The sequence below is a fragment of the Festucalex cinctus genome, chromosome 10 (assembly GCF_051991245.1).
Source record: "Festucalex cinctus isolate MCC-2025b chromosome 10, RoL_Fcin_1.0, whole genome shotgun sequence".
Lineage (NCBI taxonomy): Eukaryota > Metazoa > Chordata > Actinopteri > Syngnathiformes > Syngnathidae > Festucalex > Festucalex cinctus.
In genome coordinates this window covers 7,744,174-7,767,044 of record NC_135420.1, presented here as the reverse complement: position 1 = coordinate 7,767,044, position 22,871 = coordinate 7,744,174, and the positions used below count along the sequence as shown (strand labels likewise).

At 37.3% G+C, this 22,871-nt stretch overlaps 1 protein-coding gene and 1 long non-coding RNA gene across 3 annotated transcripts; both read right to left on the bottom strand.

Moving 5' to 3' along the window:
- Positions 1-607: 607 nt before the first annotated feature.
- On the bottom strand, positions 608-8,330 carry ebna1bp2 (EBNA1 binding protein 2). Of its 2 annotated transcripts, none has more exons than XM_077535197.1 (9): positions 8,075-8,330; positions 7,505-7,588; positions 7,236-7,408; positions 3,831-3,954; positions 2,200-2,289; positions 2,032-2,107; positions 1,335-1,428; positions 1,066-1,234; positions 608-990 (listed from the first exon to the last, which is right to left on the bottom strand). In XM_077535197.1, exons 1-9 carry the CDS (start codon positions 8,168-8,170, stop codon positions 943-945), a joined length of 954 nt encoding a protein of 317 aa, XP_077391323.1. In that variant the 5' UTR covers positions 8,171-8,330; the 3' UTR covers positions 608-942. The 2 variants fall into 2 exon arrangements, with proteins under 2 accessions (XP_077391323.1, XP_077391324.1); XM_077535198.1 differs by lacking the exon at positions 8,075-8,330 and adding an exon at positions 7,745-7,990.
- Positions 8,331-10,303: 1,973 nt separating this feature from the next.
- LOC144027126 (uncharacterized) lies at positions 10,304-13,118 on the bottom strand. The gene is made up of 4 exons (XR_013285379.1): positions 12,877-13,118; positions 12,532-12,625; positions 11,748-11,863; positions 10,304-11,669 (listed from the first exon to the last, which is right to left on the bottom strand). It is a non-coding gene; the product is annotated as an uncharacterized LOC144027126 (long non-coding RNA).
- Between the last annotated feature and the right edge of the window lie 9,753 nt (positions 13,119-22,871).

Here is a 22,871-nt window from a genome sequence, read left to right as displayed (position 1 = left end):
ATTTTTGTCAGTCAAACATGAATATTTTGCCTATAAGAAATTTATTTTAATTATTTTTTTACGTACAATTAGTACCTTTAAAAACACACTTTGCAACTTGCTGTCGACTGAAAATGACATCACAAGGGCTCGGGTAACCAATCACAACTCGGCTTGTGAATGTCACATGACCAAACCTAGAAAACAGATGAGCTGTGATTGGTTACCTGAGCCCTTTTGATGCCATTTTCAGTCAACAGCACGTTGCAAAATGTGTTTTTAAAGGCACTATTTGTACGTGAAAATAATGAAAGTATCAAATTAATCATAGACAAAATATTAACTTTTTATTGCTATAATAGGCTAAATAAGTGAAGTATCCTTTTAAAGAAAACAAGTACAGTAACATTGATGGTCTTTAAAAATCAGCTGTGGCCATCCCATAGGAACCATACTAATTAAAGATAAAAGTCAAAAGTGACAGTCGCTCAGTACTTTTTTGCAGAACACAAATTACTTTTTTTTTTTTTTTTTTTTTATTAAGTTATATGGAGTGATCTAATTGTCAAAAAGATGTCAGGTCAGTGCGCAGGTATTAGATAATCACACAATGAGACTGGCACAACCGTCGCCTGTAGGGCATTTAATAAGCAGAATGGGTTTAATTGTCCTCACAATCAAGTTTGAAGTTTGACAAAAACCTGTGGAATACTGGAGCTTAAAAAGTGTGATTAAGACGGTGTTTAATATAAAAGGGTTGCAGGTTCACCAAATAGCCTCCCCTGAAGACTCTTTCTCCCTTGGTGCGGCCTGCTGATGTGTTCTTCCTCACACACCCCCTCTTCAGCAAAGGGCAGCTTAAAAAAAACCTCACAAAAAAGTCAAAGTTCCTAAGGAAGGTCAACCATGAGGAAATCCTCTTAGAAGCAAAGTTCAAGTTCCACTTAAGAGCCTCAACGTGTTTTACGAGCGAGCCTTCATCTTCCTGCGCGAAGACTTTCCTGGACGTTTCTGGAAACAAGTATGAAGAAAATCAGCTTCTTATCTGTCCTTGTGTTTTATTACAACACTGTTTGTGTAACTTACATTTTGTTTCCCTCCTTTTCCTTTCTTTCCTGTTGGACCTTTCGCATTAGCCACTTTAGCACGGAAACTAGAAACATCATTGTGGCTTTCTTTCGTGTTCCACTTCTTTCCGCTCTTCTTGCCTCCGAAGCCAAATTTCTGATCCTTATATTTTCTCTTGGCGTTGGGACTAGAAAAGGAGCAGTCACAATCCAAGTCTTTAGTTGGAGAGGCATTTTTATTTGACTATTGTTACAGTTGATGCTAAGTGCTGAAAGGGAACACCTTACCCCTTCTTGTTCAATGCCTTTTTGGAGTTCTGAGAGGTATCTTTTCTGGGTGCCTTTTGGTCTCCTTCCAAGAAATCCAACTTGTCAGTCATTCCTGAAATTGGGAGGATCAGAACACTTTTTTGTTATGCACAAATTCAATTTAGCTATAGCTATTGTGCCTGTCTGGCAATTAAAGGGGAAATTAACCCAAAAATTGTCTTTACAGTATTATTGTATGCTCCCTCACTAGTCTAAACACAACATTATCATTACTATTGCATTTGTGGAATAACCAGCAAAATCCACCTGTTTTTATCCATCTCCGGGTGCAGCCATTTTGCCACTTGCTGTCAACTCAAAATGAGATCACAGTTGCTCAGGGGTCAGGTAACGGCCAATCAAGCTCACCAGTTTTCTGAGTTTGGTCATGTGACATTCGCAAGCTGAGCTGTGATGGGTCATTACCTGGGCCTGAGCTACTGTGATGTCATTTTCAGTTAGAGGCAAAATGGCCGTCGCCTTGATATGGATAAAAATGGGTAGATTTTGCTGCTTTACTCATATTCCACAAATGCAATATCAATCATAACACAATGTTTAAACTACTACATAGACTTGACTAGACATTGTAAATAAATAAATAGAGTTGACTTGCATTTAAAAGCAAAATAAAATGTGCAAAACTACTTAAGAAAACGGAATTCTCCTGACCAACCTTTCTGGTATTCCTTAACAGCTGACATCATTGCCTTCTTCGCCTTCTGTCTCTTCTGGATCACCTCTACTTGCACCTAACATGCCAAAATACAATTTGTAATGACTGGACTACTGAATCAGACACCATTCTCCTCCACTTTATAATTAGGTAACATTGAAAAGAAACCTTTTTGCCAAATTTCCTTTGTTCGCGTAACTTCTTCGCCTTCTCTGACCTCTCCATTATCGCCTGTTTTGAAAGCAGCTTCTTCCTGATCTGGAAGGTGGAATAGATAAGAAAAGATGAAGAGTTTCATTGTGAAGCATGGGCCATCTCAAGTCACAGCGGCTGAGGCAATCATTGTGGCAAAGTAATCATGAATATCCCTTAAGGCAAAGCAGTATGGCACAAATTAGTCACAGTTTGGATTGCAAATTTCTGGGAAATCTTAAACATGGGAATTAACAAACATGAACTGGAAAAGGAACAAAATTGTAGTTTGCAAATGAAAAACACCTTGAAGCCTTATCTTCATGTCATGTCTGGACCAGTTGAGTGCAAAAACAACTGATTTTTGACCTATATTGCATACTAATAAAACCTGCGTGTCAATTGAGCAATTGATGTCCTTCTGCGGCAGCTATGTATTTTAACCGCAGTTGCAGCGTTGTGCCACTATGGAGGCACTATATCCACAGTAGTGCGCCGGAAATACCTGAAGCAACTACTGAAGAAGAAACAGATCACGGATCAAGTCCGTTTGCGCACGTCAATTTCTTGGTTTTACGCTGGCGAGGCAGAGGCGCTCGCCAGCTGTCGCCAAAGTCATAAAAACAGGATATACAATATAACCACGCTGGCTTATATTTACAATTTAACAAGTACTAGTGGATGAATTTTCAATGGTTGTAGTAAAAAAAAATAAAAAATTGTGAGTGCACACAGCTGTGCCCGGTCACTGACGGGCCATCCCGTTGAATGATCGCTCCAGCCAGCCGGATCCCAGCGCCTCATCGCTCCCCAGGCCCACGGTCATGGCTCCTGCTTCGGGGATGGCGGTTTTGATGGCCGCCGCAGGGCATCGGACGGCGGAGAATGAGGATTACGAGCCATTTACTTGGCTAAATGAATGACACTGAGCTCTCCATTCAGAATGAAAGAGAGCTTGCGGCGAGCTTCGTGCGCCGTTATGAAATTGGGATGGCAGTTTTTCATCCATCGTGGTCTGTATGACATTGTAAATATGGTTCAATGTTGATGTAAAATGCAAACTGGATTGTGTGTCTGTTGATGCTGGTGCCTGGTTGTGTCTCGCTGGTTTAAACCCGTAAATAGCGTATTCGTCTAATGTGAAACGTGTGCATTTGATGGGCTGTACCTAGCGACATCGCCACATCATGCAATGGAAATTCACATTTTGAATCCTAGCAAAAACAGTAGCCGAGACGTGCCACTCGTGAAATGTTATCTTGGGACAGTTCATTCTTGCGGTGTCATGCGGTACAGTGCTGTTCAGGTCCAGTAGAAAAGAACTATATGGTGATGGTTAGTGTGTATTTACCTTCGAATGTACTTTCAAATTAAAGTTGGCACCTGATTTGTCTGCATATGTAACTATGCAGTTTTAATAAATGAATGCCTTAACATGATAGTAATAATTATTCTTATTGGAACTCTTAACTTCAAGAATGTTGCCTGTAAAAGAAAACGAGTCTGTTGAATTTACAGAATAACATGCACGTCACGGTGCATGGTCAGGATGGAACCACCTCTGCCTCAATCTGAGCCAGGAAAAAAGCCTGCAAGAGTAAAGTCACCTTTTGCATCTGTTGATCAGACTTGGCCATCTCAGCGAAGTAGTCATCAGGCCTCTTGGTGGCAATGCCGTTCTTCTTCAAGAGAGGCAGAGCCTCAAGAACTGTAGCTTGCGCCTGACGGTAGCTGTGAAAGCATTTAACAGCACAAAACAATCATTTTATAGCCAAGCTTGATAGCCTGTCAGACATGTACTGCAAACGTAACTCATTTACTGCCATTCACAAGTATACTGTTTTTTTCCCAACGTGGACAGGGTGATTCTGCTCAACCACATGTGGATGACATATCATTGCCCAATTTAACTCATTTGCTCCCAAAAACATATAAATATGTTCTATCTAAAATGTTTTGTGTCCCAGAGACGTATTTATACGTTTTTTGTTGTTTTTTTTATGCTAGAGATACAGAAGCCTTTGATGCAGTCTTTGAACTGCAGAGAATGGTTGAATCAATGGTAGTTATTACAAAAACGGCCAGCAGGTGGCAGCAGAGTATGTACCAGGTTCATGTTGCAAAAAGGCTCAAATACTCACAATTCTAAATAGATTTGTGAACAATGAAGAAACTTAGCTATATTATAATGCTAATTGCAAAACAGAAACAAATAGAAATATACTTTTTTTCCTGATGAAACAAGAGACATGAATCTTTCTTTTGGTGAGTTCCATGTTTTTATAGCAATAGAACACAATATTCTGTGGGCCTTGCGAAATCAGTCAAGATTCAGTAAAAGAGCTGGGAGCGAAGGGGATTGCTTCTGTCAAAATGGCTGGGAGTGAATGAGTTAATGAGCTAAGCACAGTTTGAGAGTCCATGGGAGAAATAGCTGCATTTTGTGCAACCTATATTTTTCTATCGTTGATTATTAAAGAGCGGAAAAAGGCTGAAAGGAGAAAGACTATTCTGTCATTTGGCATAGTATATACAATTCTTGAACACAATATTGTATGGGTTTTGAAAATTTTGAAATGTCCTAAAATGGCTGACAATGAATGTTAAATAAGCCCAAACTGAAATGGATATCACACAAGAAGAATGCTGATGCACGTACTACATGAACTCAATTTAACCATAGGCGTCAAACTGCAGTCCTCGAGGCAAGGCAAGGCAAGGCAAGGCAAGGCAAGTTTATTTGTATAGCACATTTCATACACAAGGCAACTCAATGTGCTTTACACGAGGAAAGACAACACATAAGCATCAAGAAACAGTAGTTAACATTCAGAGGAAGAAAAATAAATGAAAATAGGTTACAAACTAACAATCTTAAAACATTATTCAACAAACTTTAAAAAATTTAACATAAGGAAGTTTAAAATGATAAAAATAAAAATAAAAATAAAAATAATAATTTTAAAAAAAAAACACTTAATTAAAGCTGTTTAAAAGTCCCTAATCAAAGGTATAAGAAAAAAGCAAAGTTTTTAACCTGGATTTAAAAGCATTTACACTCGGGGCTGACTTCACTTCTGTTGGTAGCCTATTCCATCTGTGTGCAGCATAATAGCTAAATGCAGCTTCACCATGTTTGCTTCGAACTCTGGGTTCCACTAGTTGGCCCGAGTCTGTAGATCTCAGAGCCCTGCTGGGTTTGTACTCAATCAGCATTTCTTGGATATATTCAGGACCCAAACCATTTAGTGATTTATAGACGAGTAGCAGAACTTTAAAATCGATTCTACAGCTGACAGGGAGCCAGTGTAAATCCTTAAGTACTGGAGTAATATGTTCTGATCTTTTTGTTTTGGTCAGAACTCGAGCTGCAGCGTTCTGAATGAGCTGCAATTGTCTCATGTTCTTTTGAGAGAGTCCAGTCAGAAGACCGTTACAGTAATCTAGTCTGCTGGAGATAAAAGCATGGATAAGCTTCTCTTGGTCTGCTTGAAGCATGCAGTCCTTCAGTCTGGATATGTTTTTCAGCTGGTAAAAGGCTGTTTTAGTGATGAATTTAATATGATTGCTGAAGGTCAGATCTGAGTCTATTAGTACCCCAAGATTTCGAACTTGGTCTTTAGTTTCTAAAGACAGTGACTCAAGCTGTTTTTTAACAGCAATCCTCTTTTCTTTATTGCCGAAAACAATGAGCTCCGTTTTGTTTTCGTTCAGCTGAAGGAAATTTTGGTTCATCCAGTTGTTAACTTGCTCTAGAGAATGACACAATGCGTTAATAGAACTGCTGTCATTTGGGGACATCGATAAATACAGTTGTGTGTCATCTGCATAACTATGATAGTCAACATCGGTGTTCTGAAGCATTTGACCCAAAGGTAACATATACAGACTGAACAACAGGGGTCCAAGGACTGACCCTTGAGGGACCCCACATGTCATGGCCTTTCGATCAGATTCAAAATTTCCAATGGTCACAAAGTAACTCCTTTCCTCCAAATAGGACCTGAACCATTTAAGGACTGTTCCATTTAATCCCACCCAAGTTTCCAGCCTGTCTGAGGGCCGCAGTCCTGCAGGTTTTGGAGGTTTCCCACTTTCAAGACAGCTGATTCATATTTAAGCTCATCAGCAAGCTCTGCGGGAGCCTGATAATTATCCTGATCATTGAATCAGGTGCGTTGGAGTAGAGAAACCTCGAAAACATGCAGGACTCTGGCCCTCGAGGACCGGATTTTGACACGTGAATTAGACAAAAAAAAAAAAAGCCATTGAAAGCCTGACAAGGACTCACAAAGCATCTAACAAGTGTCCAGCAGACGTCAATGTTTGAGACCGTTCTGAACTGAACCTTTAATACACTCCACCAATGAAATGTGTAATGATGCCGGCTTCGTGAAGCTGTTATAGTGATGCGTTTTTGCCAGTCCTGTTCTTTATAGTGTCAAACTTACTCGACAGGACATTCAGAAAAAGACATACTGTGTATGTACAACAGGAGGAGAAAATTATAGCGCTATCCATTTTAGAATCAGTATTCTTAGGGTATATTCCCAATGTAAGTCACAAAACAAGTGCAATTTGCACAAATATATGCTGTACGAATAAAACTTTTTAATTCTGAATAACAATACATCACTACTAAAATCATGACTATCATTACCTCCACCAAAATAAAAATTCAGAGCTCTAATGCACTGCCGAGTGGGCAACTGACTTCAATTCGCCTTCTTTACAATACTAATGAGCAGCTCTTGTTTATAAATCTTCTTTATGTGATGTATGCTAATGAATGGACTACATTGATGTAAAAAAATAAATAAATAAAAATCAAAAACAATCCTCACCACTGTCACATTTTGTGAAACGCATATGTGCTACTGGTTCAAAACTATATTCACTGAGCGTATCTACAGTTTTATGCAGTTGTGTTCTGTTACTGGATTTAAAAAAATAATAAAAATGTAATTAATCGCATGAGTTACAAAGTTAATAAAATGAAAGTTGAGACTCACAATAACATCTCCCTCTGGAAATCATCATCTGCATTGACTTCTCCATTGCTGCCACTTTGTATATTCCCTCCAATTTTAGCGAGAACATCCTCAACAGGTGGGTTGGTGAGGTCTAATCTCTCCACCCAGGGAAGGTCTTTCTTCAAGTCAGCCAAACACTGTTTCATGCCTGCCTGCATAGAACAACGTTGTTTAAATAATTAGTTCTGTACATAATTTAATTCAAATTATGTAGACAAACAGATCGTCGCATTTTTTTTTATATTTACCACATTGTTGACGAACGTCTTGGGTTTATCCACCATCAAGTTCATTCCGGGCTTCAACAAGCCTTTTGCAAAAGCTTCTTGGAGCTAAACAGACAACATCAACAACATACAATTATTCCAAATGTGGGTTTATTAAACATAGATCATTTAATGATGGTGGCAAAGAAAAATGAAAACTTTTGTGAAAAGAGAGAGAAGTGGGTGAACCGAGGCAGGTGCCGCACACATGATTTGACTCACGGCAAAATAACCAATTCTCTGCAACCTCCACATCCCGGTAAAATAACCCATCCACGGTCGACCTACTGTAATCACGTTAAGGCCAAGAATATATCGCTATGGCGATTGACCAATCAGATTCACGGCAAACTAACGCTATCAGCAGAGCTGCCGGTCACGGAAAAATAACCACCGCTTAAAAAAAACAAAAAACTACTGCATTTCTGAGCGTACAGTACAGTTTAAACATCGCTTTGTCTTGAGAGGATAAAAGCGAGAGATGTCTTTTACATATAGCGTGGTCATCTGACTTGCTAACGGTTAGCCGACTACGTCAAGAGGAGTATTCACCGCATTGTCGGATAGTTCACTGTCGTAGTCTTCTGAATCCTCGCTGAGCATCTCGTCCTCTTCCACGAGCTCCATGATCTCACTTGCGATAACCATATGATCAAGATCAATGATTAAATAATCCTGATTATGAAGAGAGGTGGCGTGTACTCGAGTCACACATTCACCATTCACTACTGAATCGCCCCAGTTCACGTGGGGAAGAAGAGGTTGTGTTTATGGTACTACAAAGAAAGTCCGTCGATGGAGAAACGTACGTACGACAAACGTTCCTATAAGATATTGGAATCGAAACAAAAAAAGATACATTCGCTTTCAACACAGTTTACGTAATCCGGTAAAAAAAAAAAAAAAAAAAAACTTTTTTTTTTTTTTATAAAGTAATGCGGTATAAGTTGTATTCGTGTTTAATAATTTAAAAAACAAAACAAAAAAAAAAACACTTTTTTTTTTTTTTAATTATTAAACACGAATACAACTTATACCGCATTACTTTATATTTTTGGACATCAAAATGTTTTCCCATATCTTGTATATGAACGTGATTGGAGTTAACTTACCTGGCAATAGCCAGGTTGATAACTGTTTAATAATTATTAGAGGTAATTAATTAGGAGATACATACGTTAGAGGCGCTATCTCGAAATCAAACAAAAAACAATTGGTGTGAAATATGAAGCGTGATATATAATAAAATATAAATAATAAATATAATTACATAATAAATAAATAAATACACAAGTAAATAAATATATAAATAAATAAATAATACAAATATAATAAATATATTTTTTTTATTAAATTGATTTAAAAATGTAATTATTTGTATGATATCCATGTGTTATTGTAGGATCTTGCAGAATGGCCTTCTAGCTATATATAATTTCAGAGACCAGGAATCATTTTTACTGTATGTAGCAAACAGGCCAGAGATTTAACTTTAAAGTGTTTAGACACAAGACAGAGAAGAGAAAACCACTTTTGTGATGAGTATAGCTGCTGGGAGACAGATATTCATTCCTGTCAGGAGCTTATCCTCGAAGTCTTCAAAATGGCACTGGCACTTCATTTATATAGGCAGAAAGTAACTAATCCCCAAGGAGAGTCATTTTCAACTGCTTTTGTTAGTCAATATTTACAGTTTGTACTGTACCTCAGCATCCCCTGCAAGGTCAAAGTGGTACTGTGAGGCACATTCAAAAGAAAATCATACTGTAATAATTTCCATTTCTGTGTTCATGTTCAGCCAGTCTAGTCAATTCTCAGTCAACTGTCACTCGTCATCTGAGAGTGACAGGGTACTTCAGACAACAGGTTAAAAATAACATAGATTAACTTTAGACGGGTTTCAATGTTTACAAACAATAGTGACGTCATCGGGATGCGCACGCAGAGCGGAGGCAAAAGCACATGTCTACTTCGTTTAGAATGGCCGGTCGCGTACCACCGCAGGAAAATCTTTATCTCCAAAACCTTGGAAATCTCGATAAGGAAGCTTATTTACAAAAAATTAACACTTAAATCCGGAGTTCGCCTACCTGATCCTTATTCGCTGCCCGCAAGTGAGTGGCTAAATGATCCGTCGCGCTGGCCTAATTTGGAGTTTCCAAACATTTACCTGTACCTGATAAGTACAACAAGCGTTTTCACACACGAGACGCTCAAAGCGTACAAGAGTCTCGATGCCTACAACTACGTAGTTTGTGGACATGTTCAAACGGTTTTTTTCTATCAACCTGCTGAACATCAAGACTATTGTTTCCTGAAGGCAGACGTTTTGCCCAGTCAAAGACAGGGACAAAAATCTCAGTGTTACCAGGCATGGGTTTGTGTGAATAAGAAGAGTGTCTCCATACTGACAGCTAACTGCACATGCATGGCAGGGTAAGTAAATCGATGTTTCAATGTGTCAATGAACTATCAAATTCAATTATTACTTGGACACTTAAACTAGCAAAAAATAAATAAATAAATGCTGAAAGAATTATTTAGCAGATAACCAAGCAGTAAATGTACCTAGCATTTGCGTGTGATGAATGATATGATTAGGATTTTACTTACCAGCTACATCCTTTAGAAGTTTAGATGTAGATAGTTAATGTTGAAAGATAGATAAATGTTTATTCTACACAGGAACAGCAATGTCTCAACAAAATCACAAATAATTCAGTCACAATTCAGTTTAATTTATGGTTTCTTTACCTCCCAGCCTTGGCTCATGTTGTAGCCATGCTGCAGCTATCATGTTTAAGGTGGACATGGCAGTGAGGCTGGGACTCACCACTTCTGCATGTACTTCACAAACATGTGCTTGGAATGACATGTCCAGAAAAAAAGTTGAAGCCGCAAAAGTGGCAGACATCAACTTCAAAAAAGTTAAAAGAAGTGACAAACCATCAAAGACAAGGAGGACATCCACAGACATTGAAATAACTCAAGGTAAGTCACATAATTAAAAATAAATAAAAAGTATGAACGAGCTCAAAATAGATTGCAGCATTAGTACACCAAAGCAATATCGTCAATGTACCAAATATGAATAACAAGTATCTGTTCAACATGTCACTCATACATATTCTATTTCATTTTTAGGAATAACTGATGAACATCTGAATTTGCTGAGAAAAATAACTCCAAGAGCTGCTATTCTTACAAGCATTTACTCACCTGATGACTCGACAGACACAGACACTGCTTCAGAGTGTGAGGACTGTCTACCTGAGCCAATTACTGCCTTGTATGAAGAGTCAGCATGTGATCTTACAACTGAGGAACTTTCATCCAAAGTTGATCAGACTTTTTCATCTAGTGTAGCACCTCTCATAGCAATTTCATCTGTGATTAGAAAGCCCCTATCTGCAAGTACAAGATCATGTGGTTCAATTTTATCCAAAAAATCTGATTCAACTGTGATCTGTTTATCTGACACTCGACCTCCCTAACCTTGCGATAAAAAAAGAGATAGCTCCACCTGGAGCAATTCCTATAAGATATTTTACAGTGTTGTGATGTTTATAATTAGACCATGTCTGGGCTCTGGCTGTCAGGTTTGATGGACGCTCAATTAACAATTCTGAACAGTCAATTATACATCTGCATTTTCGAAATGATTTCTTGAAAATTTTGGGCATGTTTTTTTTCACAGCTTCTTTAGATGGCCAGATTATGAGAGCTTTCAATATTTTTCCCATTACAGGAAACCACCTTCTCAATAGTCTTGACACTAAACATTTGGAAATGTCAAACCTGACAGCCAAATCCTGATTAGTTAAGCCTAATCTTACCTTCATTAAAATGATCAACAGGTGATCTTCAAGAGACAGACATGATGCAACTTTTACAACATTTGGTTGTAATATATTCAACAGCAACATGAATATTTGTTCGTTTGAAAGACCTGTAAAGAATTTAAACAGGGAGGATGAATTTTTCAAACTTTGAAATCCAAACTGCTGGTTTGATATATTTTTCTTCAAGCTTTCATTTTGTTGCTGACAATTCTGCAATTCATTTCGTAGTTCCAAGTTGTCTTTGCGAATTTGCTCTGTGGTGACTGGGGTAGTTGTACACTTAACAGGAGCAGCTGGTTGATCATCTGTAAAGCATGAAACTTTATATGATCATATTTGTAAAATTATAATGAGATCTAAATACAGATTAGCAGACTACTTACCAGTGACTTGTGAATGAAGGCTCAATAGACTTTCTGCAGCTGTCATAGTATCCATTTCTTCATGGTCAGGCTCCCGTGTGACTTTTGTTTCCTGCCGCCTCGTTTTCCGTTGATATCTGTCAAAAACATAGAAGTGTACATATTCATTTATTTATAGGTATATAGCTGTGTGTGTGTGTGTGTGTGTGTGTGTGTGTGTGTGTGTGTGTGTCTAAAGAAAAAAAAGGTCATACACTAATACAAGTATTTGAATTTTGGTGTTCATATATGTACAGTACAGGCCAAATGTTTGGACACACGTTCCTCGTCAATGCATTTGTTTTACTATATTCATGACTGGTTACTTTGTAGATTCTCACTGAAGGAATCAAAACTATGTATGAACTGATGTGGAGTTATGTACTTCACAAAAAAGGTGTAAATCCATTTATTGTATTTATTTATGTACTTATTTTTATTATTTGCCCCTTTTTTGTTAAGTACACAATTCCACGTGTTTGTTAGTTGTCAAAGTTGTGATGCCTTCAGTGAGAATCTACAATGTACCGGTACATAGTCATGAAAATAAAGTAAATGTATTCAATGAGACAGTGTGTCCAAACTTTTGGCCTGTAATATATATATATATATATATATATATATATTTCATGTCTGTCCATCCATCCATTTTCTGAACCACTTACAGGTAGACAAACAACATCACAATCATACCCACGGACAATAATTTCATTCAAATTTCCCTTTAGACAAATTTTATCTGATTCTGCTGGCTTCATAGTTCTACCTTGAGAGTTTTGAGTGTCCACTTGCAGCAGCAACTGTATATGAAAATATTGACGGAACAAAGTCTGGATTGCCATGTTCCAGTGAGGCCTTTCCTGTAAAAAACACAATAAAATAAAATGATTTAGTGGGTGGAGGCATGCCCTTTTTTTTTGTTTTTAAGCCATTCACGGATAGTTTGTGATTGTTTCACATTAAGTTAGTCTACTTCTCGCCCAAAATAATAAACGCGTTTGACTGTACAAAATAGCTTCACTTGTGCTTTCAATCATTTTTCACAAAGGTGTTTGTTATACTAAATTAACATCATGCTCTTTTGCTGAAAACAGTAGAACTAAAGACTTACCGGATATGACGTGAGCGCTGCAAAGACGAGCATTCCTAATTTCCTCCTCCGTCCAGTTCTCACGTCGTAAAGCTTGTAGCCATAACTTTCGCCGGTTTTTCTTAAAGGAGTGTTTACCAGCAGGAATTCTATAAAACGTTAAATCACTGTGTGTACTCTTTCTGTTCTGACAACCCACGGCACAGCACGACGACGGCATTGTTTTGTTAGCTAACACAAAGGAAGGGGGAAGGTAGCTCAGTTTTCTGCCTCCGAGTTGCGCGCGCAGTTCCATGACTACGTCACATGAAACTGGTCCAATCCAAAGTATCTGGGGTTTGGGAAAAAGTTAGGAATGTCAGGTCTGGTGTTATAGTATTCAATTAGCTACAGCTATTTGACCTATTTCATGCTTAGCCTGGTGGGAAGGGGCAAGTGATGGTTTCCCCCAGGCTCATAAAGTGCTGTGGGAAACCATTAGGATGTCTAGTGTAAAATAATGTAAAATGGACTTGCTTGTGTTAATATGCATGTACAGTGTAATTACATAGAATAAAGTGTTTTAAGTTGATATTATCCTTAATTGTTTCATCTAAATTTAATTATGTGGGTCTTTTTTTTTTTTTTTTGGTGCTGGCAGAAACATGCATATGCAGTTAAAAGTTGTAGTTGATCTACTTTCCGGATTTAGGATTTTTCAGAAAATATCCCTCAATAGTATGATATGCAAAGGCTTATTTAGTGAAGGAGTTGGATAATCAAAGTTTTTATTGGCTCCAAATGTTGACGAAAGGCAACCGTGTAAAAAGCACATTCCCATCATTAGGGAACTCGTGGCTTGAAGTAAGGGGTCCAAAATGGCCATAGCGATGTATATTTGGAGCTCTCTTGTACCCCCACCAAAGGCCTGAGTGCCTTGAAACCCTCTAAATACTGTACATAGTAGTAGAATTCCCAAATATTTTGAAACTCCACCAACACAAAACATTTCTGAGATAAGGATCCCCAAAATGTCAACAAAATGTATTGTCATTAAAAAAAAATCCACTTTTAAAGGGTTAATGTATCTAAAAATAGTACACCTATGTTTTTTACAAGTGTAGATTCTTATAGACAGGGTCAGCATACCTAGATATAGCAATTGACAGGTCTGTACCTACCTTAAAACATAAGATACAGGCCTCCAAAGATGGTCCAAAATTCAATGCGCAATTCCAGGATCCCAAAAGTTAAAATAAAAAGTCAGGTTGATTTACATTTGTGCAGTTCTAGCACCCTCTAGTGGCTAATTTATTAGTGCAATTAAATTTTCATTCGGGATGTTTTGGCCTTCTATGTTTAGAATCTATGCTAATTGTCAGATGAAGGGGAACCTAATTTGCTTGTGAAGTGATCAATGTGTGCTTGCGTTAGCAAGTAAGTGCCTCAATATTGTTATATTGTTATTAGAGATTGTAGGTGGTTTATATGCATTGCTGTTATGTACAAAAGCACAATATTGTGCTTTTTTTAGTATGAGCTCTTTTTTTTTTTTTTTTTTTTTTTTTTTTAACAATATTGTGATCTTTTTTAAATATCGCCAACCCCCCAATATCGTGATAATTATCGTATTGTGACCTTCATATTGTGATAACATCGTATCGTGATGTTTGGATATCGTTACATCCTTAAAACTGACACGGACCTTATGACAATCACCACGAAATAAAGGTAGCCAACATGTTTGAGGACTGCCAGGCTGAATAATTGTTTTAACAAAAATGTGTAGAAAGAAAAGAACATTATACAGCAGGCCGATAGATTAAATGGAAACCTCTTTTCAGACCAATTTTGCACAATCCCGAAATTTGATGCAGTGTCTCAAAATGAAGGTTATTTTCATAACCCTCCATTTCTTATTCAATACTCTGTTTTGTTCTTTTCCTCACACTTTTTCCTGCATCCTGACACTGATTAGAAGTGAAGAAGCAAATTAGACGGTGCATTGCAGGGTTGCCAGACTTCTCTGACAGAGGAAAGGACATTCACTGAATTTCTAAGGGAAATGTGACGTCAACTCACGTCAGTGCTGAAGGAAGACCTTGGTAGAAGTGTGGGTAGGAGCAGTCTTGAAGCCTGGCATAATCATTCTGTTACCTTCCTATAAATGGAGAAGGGAATTGATCTTAAGTAGCTCCTTCTGAAAGAAATGGAATGAGGAGGGTGGTGCTGAAGAAAAAGAATCAGACAGGAGGAAAAGAGATAAACGCTTTGCTGTCCACTAATCGCCAGCCATGCCGTACGCTCTGCGTAAGAGGATGACACGAGAGTGGATTTTCACTCCCGTTGAGTGAGGTCCTATATCGCCCCCACAGAAAAAAAAAGAAGAAGAAAAAAAAAAGCAGAATATAGAGCCAAATGTTTGGATTGCTGTGGATTGTTCAATTGTTATTTGTTTTAATATTTTTATATTAAGATTTTGCATATTTTTACATCTTCATAATTTCTGACAGAATTATTCTTTTTTATTCAACTATTTTAGTTTATAACTTAACTTTCTATAGCTTTCTATAACTTAACTATAACTTTCAGGTATTTCTCTTCATTAATAACATTTAAGTATGTGTTTGATATTTCTTTATACATTTTATTTAATACTGTCTTTTTATTACATTTTCTGTTATATTTTATTCAAAACAAAAATAATAAATCAAATTGTGTTTACGGTTGGCCTAGATCAGTGTTTCTCAATTATGGTCCTCGGGGCACACTAACCAACCTGTTTTCCATGTCTCCTTATTGCCAATGCAGGTGATTCCAATAACAGCTAATCAGCAAGCTCTGGAGAAGCCTGATAACGATCCTCACCTGGGTTGGAATCGGGAGACATGGAAAACAGGCTGGATAGCGTGCCCCGAGGACCAGGGTTGAGAAACACTGGCCGCGATGACATTCAGTGTCTCATATTGTATCAGTCGAAGGCTGATCGTGTTGCTGAATTTGCTAACATTTCAGATTAAAATTCTCTTTGGGGCTCTGTGTAGCCAGTAGGAGGATTTGCTGAATTTGCAAAATATTGCAGTTACAGTTGCCTCATTTTCCGCTGGGATTAGGTTCCAAAAAAATACCCACAATAAATGAAATCCACAAAATAGTTAGCTTTATGTTTTACATTTTTTATAAATGTTTAAGGATGTTAAACTTTCTGAATTTTCAAACCTTCATAAATTTTATAAAATAGGTACATTACAGGGGAAAATGCATGCAAAATTGCACACAAAAAATCTGTGAAACAGCAAAATGTGAACCGCATTATAGCGAGGGAACACTGTACTTCAAAGATTTGCCTGCAAATTTGCATACCAGTTGTCAACTTTGATGGCCTTAATGATTGTGGCTTGAAATCTAACAACAAGTCTCACATATAGCTTGACAAGGGGATTCATACATTAAAAGTAGAACATGAAATAAGTTTGTAGGAGTATGAATGACCAATAATCACTATTATTGGCGGTGATAGGCGGCCCCAAAATCAAATTTTGCTTTGGGCCCCATGTGTCATGACTCGAGTCATGCAGGTGTAATGTTTCGATCTTGTCTCGTGTCTGGGGTCACGCCTGAGTTCGGTTTGAGTTCATGACCTATTAATCTAGTTTCAACTAGTTTTAGGCTGTGTGATGTTATATGATGTTTCGAACTCTCTGTAAGAACTATTTTATGCCAGGAATCTTTAATCGCGTTACTGAAGACTCTTTTATGCTATATGATGTTTGTTGATGTCAGGAACTATCTGTAATTACTGGGTTAACAGCCAATGAGAAAATTCCATGTCAGTATTGGTACTAACATGTCTAGCCACAACCAATGAGATTGATTGGCTATCTATATAAACTGTCTGAGGAATGTGCGTGTTGCCGGATTATTGCAAGCTGCTCCTCTGTACGTCCCAAGGGGGCTTGGCGTCTCATGATTCTTGATGCATTCTCGTTGCTTTTCGTTTAGTCAAGTTATGTGAATAAAGAGTTAAAACCTTATTTTGTGTCTGCGTTGTGGGATCCAACGACACCATGGAGGCTTGGACACTGCTCCCCCCTCCCTAATTTTGATAAAACTCAGCTGAGTCAGCATGTTTCCACCAAAAAGTACCTATACTGTACCTTTGTAGCATGCCATTGTGGAAATAGTTCCCTGTCTCTTAAACTTTGCTGAAAAATAACTAGTTCAGATTTTCTGAGTTGACGCTGTATCTGCTGCTTTCAGGACGTGCATTACCATTTGCTTAGCTTACAACCTTTTCTTGCTTCATTAAAATCCTGTTGGCAGTTCTCTGGAGGGCATGACACTAGATCATAATTAAAACCAATCAAAAAAAGTGTGACTGTTACTTCCTATCCAGAAACCAATTAGTCCATCTGGTCATACTCAGGCTTTTTCTGTGCTTTCTTAACTCCCTCACAACAGCTAATAAATTTTATTCATTTTGTTAAAAGTAATGAGAATCCACTTCATTATAGTTAATTCAACATCAGGGGTCACCAACCTTTTTGAAGCTGAGAGCCGCCTCCTTCTTGTGAACTGATTAAATGCTCCGGGCTCCCGGTTTGATACACATTTCTGAAATGAGAAATGTGTTCAAATGACCTTAATGGTATTATTAGGGCCTGGCCTATTTAATCATCCGGTATTCGTGCTTTTTAAAATAGTCAAAAACAGCACAAAGTGGCCAATTATTTTGATGTATTTATTTTTATTGTTGTAAATATGAACAAAGTACAACATAAGACAAAGATAATAAAATTCCACGCTCCAACCACACAAAATAAAAATGTCGGAAATTCACACAATTTTTCAGATTTTTATCTCTGTTGTCATGTGAAAGAAATATTAAAAGGCAAAGTACAGTGGTACCTCTACTTACGAAATTAATTGGTTCTGGAAGAAAGTTCTTAAGTAGAAAATTTTGTAAGTAGAGACGCATTTTCCATGTAAATGCCCTAATGTGTTCCAAGCCTCCCAAAATTCAGACATAAATGTTTTATAAAGCATAAAAATGCATCAAAACATGTAACAAATACATGTTACAATTAGATTATTGCACAATAAATGAGAGTTGTGCATAATGTAAAAAAACAACAACAAAGAATAAGGCAAAGAATAAAAATGATGGTCATTTACCTTTTTAACTGCTGTCCTCATCGTTTTTTGCCCTCTTTGGTTCATGTTCCTCTCTCTCAGAAGTATTTTTTTTTGCCTGGTGTTTTGTAAAGAACGGATCCATGGATGTTTGCTTTTTTTTTTTTTTTTAAACAAAAAACAATCCTTCGGAAATGTCCAAGGCAAACATCATCTTAGTGAGCAAACGCCCGACTGGTGAACACTTTTTCTGGGCGATTCTTTTAAACAAATTCTGAAACTTCATGGAAACTTCCGGTATGGCGAGGCATTATTTTTATGATTATTTTTATGAATCAGCCATTAATCGGTTATTGGAATTTTATTCTGCCATAAATCGGAATCAGTATCATGCTATAGATAGATAGATAGATAGATAGATGAAATAACAAAAATCGTCATCTGTTGGGCTGTTGTTATTATATGTTGAAATTAATGGTTTTTAATTATGTGAAGACACTGGTGATGTTAATGATTTCTCAGTAGGCTACAGATAAATACACAACATTTTATGTATAACTATAAGTCAGTGTTTACATTTTCAAATGATTACTACTTCAACATTCCTGGGAAATCACAACTGTCCTGTCACTGCTGAGCTATTTTTAGAACAGGCTTGCTGCTATAATCATGTGGCCCTTCAGGGTTAGCCTATCTGGTGTCCGTGGGCATCACGTTGGCGATCCATGTTCTCTGGAGCACTAAACGGACTGTTGAGGTGGATTTATTTTCATTTTGAGGATGAACCATGATGATCACACCAGTTATTGTCATGCGTGGACTGTTTGTGGGGATAAGGAGAGTTCAATGATGTGATCGTTGCTTCTCTCATTTATTCCACCCCCTTTGTCTACCCGAACCTCCATTTGTTACCTTTCACCTTTTTGGTCTGTTATTTTCCTCCTCCAGGCACGTGTATCTTTGTTTCGGTTTGTAATTTTCTCATTGCCCACGCCTCTTTACCCTTTATCTCCACCTTCAGTCCACCCCTCTAAATAATTACCTTCCTCACTGACTCATTGTCCGGTCATTTATCTTCCCTTCCCCTATCTGCATGATTACCAGGCAGCAAATTATGTTTCTATCCTTTGAGCTTCTTCTGCTTTTTGTACTTAACAGCTATTAAATCATTTACCAGGTACGTATTGTACAGCGTGTCATGATGAGGATTTAGCTGCCCTATTTTTACTTGGCCTATGACTGTATTTTGTTTTTTTAAATGGTTGTATTTGTTCCCTGTGATTAACTGGCCATTCTTGCATGTACCATGTCTCTCACCCAAAGTCAGGTGATAGGGTCAAGATCACCCACAAACCTGAGATTTGTTTTGTACTGAGAGGTTTGGATCCCAAAGGCGCAGACACAAATTAGATTTTATCTATTTATTCACATCGAGAGGCAGAAACTCACTGGACACAGGACATGGGGAAAATAATCCGGCATACACACACAATTCTCAGACTCTTAAATAGAAAATCAATCAATCAATCAATCAATCAATCAATCAATCAATCAATCAATCTCATTGGCTGTGGCTAGACATGTGAGTACTAGTACTGACATGGAATTCTCTGATTGGCTGTTGACTCCATAATTACAGATAGTTCCTGGCATCGACTAATCATATAGCATAACAAATTCTTGACATCATATAGTCCAGACATCGTATAGCCTAAAACTAGTTGAAACTGGATGCTGTTACATCAATACCAAAACAGACACGTAACGGGTCGTGAACTCTGGTGCACTGTCATGAACTCTACTCAAACTTAACCCAGGCGTACATGAGACAAGACCCGTCGATTCATTGTTATTTTCCCCCAGTACGCTGCTAGTTTTCTGCCCTGTTGTTCCCCCGTCTTGCATTGCTAACCTTTTGGACTTCGCTTTTTTTTGGTTTAATTAAATTCCCTTTTTGCTTCAGCTCTGCCTCCTTGTCCTGCTTCTCTGCATTTGGGTCTACAACCACACCTAAAACCTGACACCAAAAAAAAAAAAAGGAAAACAAGAAAAAAAAATAGAAGGAAAATCTAAATTATTTATCAAACAGAATGTACGGCCTGGAATTACGATCATCCATGAGGTACAAATCAAATTCAATACTGATTCATCTCAGGATTGATTCAGTAGTAAGTCAGTTCCTCACTAAATGGGAATATTTCTTTCTTTTATACATATTTTACATTTTTTAACGAGTAGTGATTCTGACTAATTGTTTGTTGTACTGTTGGAAAATAAGTTTCTAGGCATTATTGTATAGTGCAGACTGTAGGTATGTAGCCTACCGAAGTGGTTGGTGACTGAGGATTCTATAAACATGACCTGGGCTTTGACCTATGCATTTCCCATACCACAGTCCACAAGCCAAATGGAGGACATGAGGATGAGAAATGGACATAAACAATATGAATCTGAGTTGTAAACATATCAGACAGTCTCTGGAGATTACAAAAAGAGAGCATCAAATATAATAGACCTTTCCTTTCATCGTGTTAGTGTGACATCCAATTGCCGAATCCACGGAATACCCCTCAAGTCTGAAACGAAGACACCCCTGACGTCTACACTGATGATAGATAAAATCCCATGTTTTTAAATGACTGAGAGCCATTTGGAGGTAGATGCTATTGTTTTGCTTTATTTCTCTGTTTTATGAGAAGAGCAGTAATCAAAGGTATGGTAATTATGGTGCCATTTCCTCTCATCCGTCCAAGTTTAAACAAGCTGCTTGGAATGCAAGCTGTCATGCTTTTAAAAAGAGAACGGCAAAGAACCCTTGCGGTATCTCACTGAATCATCTAATCATCAATCACATTTGCACAAGCCTTTCTAAATCCTCCATAATGCTTTCTTCCTTGTTTGTGCTCAGTGAGTCGTAGTCAAACATCTTGCATGCTGATGCGGATGAGCTACTATTCTTGAATGGTTATACTGAGAGAAAATGCATGTAGGACTTCACGGTATACTTATTTGCAATCTTAATTAGCTTGCTCCTACCTACTTTAATTAGAATTTTATAAACCTTCAGAGCAATAATACAAGCAAGTGAATATATTGTAAAACTCAGCATTGTGTAAAAAGTGACCTAAAGGGGAGAAAATGAGCACAAAAGAATCTCTGATAATGTTCAAATTGATTCTGGCATCAAGAAGTCCATTAAATCAGCCTCTTTAAGCAATGAAACATGGCTGTGCACACCAGCTCAATACACTGCGTCAATATTGTCCCAAACTTTGCCCATTCATCACAAGTTTTACACAAGTCCGATCCTTTGCAACAGAGTTTTCTGGACTAGTTTGCATAGGGCTTGGTGGTAGCTAGTATTTTTTTATTAGGCGTGCTGTGAAATCAGGACCCAATTGACGGATCACTTCTCCGCTCTATAACCATATAACCCGTCACATTACCATCACATTCGAACTTATGTGGTATGACAACTGTTTTTGACAATTTAATGGAATAAAAACAAAGGTTGCATTTACTGTACAGAACACGTGGATCTTTCATTGATCAATTGAAAAAGAAAATTTCTGAATTCTATGAAAAACGATTTTTGTTTGTGGTGATTAACATTGATTTGTTGAAATCTAACAATCATATAGACTGCAGAATTTGTGAATACTATGTTCAGTTTGAGTTTCCATCCATTAATTTTAAAACCTAGCAGAATAACTAGAGTGCAACATTGATTAATAATATTTTTGTAAATGCAACTAATGTTGATTATTGAATGACGTAACGTAAGTGAAGTGACCACTTTTTTACTTGTTAGAAATGGAACAGGTTAACATCACATTGGAAGGACAGACTCCTTAGAGTGAAATCACCAGAAACAACTATGGCTTTCAAAGCAGAACTTAGAAATCATGACTGGCAAGAAATTGATGTAGACTCAGAGGACACTAACATCCATCCATCCATTGCATTTTTACAAACATTTGTTACCATGTATGACCGACACTGTCCAAACAAAGAATTTGCGGGAAAAAAGTCAATCATGTTTGAAAAAAAAAAAAAAAATGTTTTAAGTGTCCCAAAGACGTATTTATATATATATTTTATTTTATTTTATTTTTTTAATTCTAGAGCATACAGAAGGATGATGGAGCCTCTCAACTGCAACAAGAACGGTTGCAGAAATGGTAGTTATTACACAAACGGCCAGCAGGTGGAAGCAGAGCAACGGATATCAACCAGGGCCATGTTGAAAAAAAAGCTCAATTACTCACAAGTTTAAATAGATTTGTGAAAATTGATTAAACTTAGCTATATTCTAATGCTAATTGCTGCAAAACAGAAACGGATAGAAATATACTTTTTTTTTCCTGACGAAAGAAGAGACCTTAATCTTTCTTTTGATAGGTTCCATGTTTTTATTTCAATAGAACACAATATTCTGTGGGCCTTGGAAAATCAAACAAAATCCAGTAAATCAGCCGGGAGCGAATGGGATTGCTTCTGTGAAAATGGCTGGGAGCGAATGAGTTAAATGTAAATAAATAAATACATAGATAAATAAATAAATGAATAAACAAAGAATTATGGTGTTCGTTGGTATGCAGCTCAATTGTGATATAAACTTAACTTAAATGGTATTGAAATTGCACACATTCCTACTGTTCTCTTTCGTTGCCTCACATGTCATATTGTGCTGCAGTTTGGGTGTATATAAAAGAAATATACACCCACCTAATTAAAATACAGAGAAAAGCGATTAGAATAATTAATAAGGTTGGGTTAGTACAGCGAATCAACTAATTATTTATAGAATCTGGTATTTAAAAATGTATGCATATCGTGCACTTGATGCTTTTTCGTATCCTGAACAAAAGCCTACCTGTTTGTGTTCAGAATTTATTTAAATT

What these genes read in the sequence shown, in the direction of transcription:
- ebna1bp2 (XM_077535197.1), bottom strand. Translation starts at nt 8,170, where the DNA reads ATGGTTATCGCAAGTGAGATCATGGAGCTCGTGGAAGAGGACGAGATG. An exon ending in CTGATCAACAGATGCAAAAG is followed by an intron (nt 2,290 to 3,830) that starts GTGACTTTACTC and finishes TCCACCTTCCAG; the next exon opens with ATCAGGAAGAAGCTGCTTTC. An exon ending in AAAGGAAATTTGGCAAAAAG is followed by an intron (nt 2,108 to 2,199) that starts GTTTCTTTTCAA and finishes TTGGCATGTTAG; the next exon opens with GTGCAAGTAGAGGTGATCCA.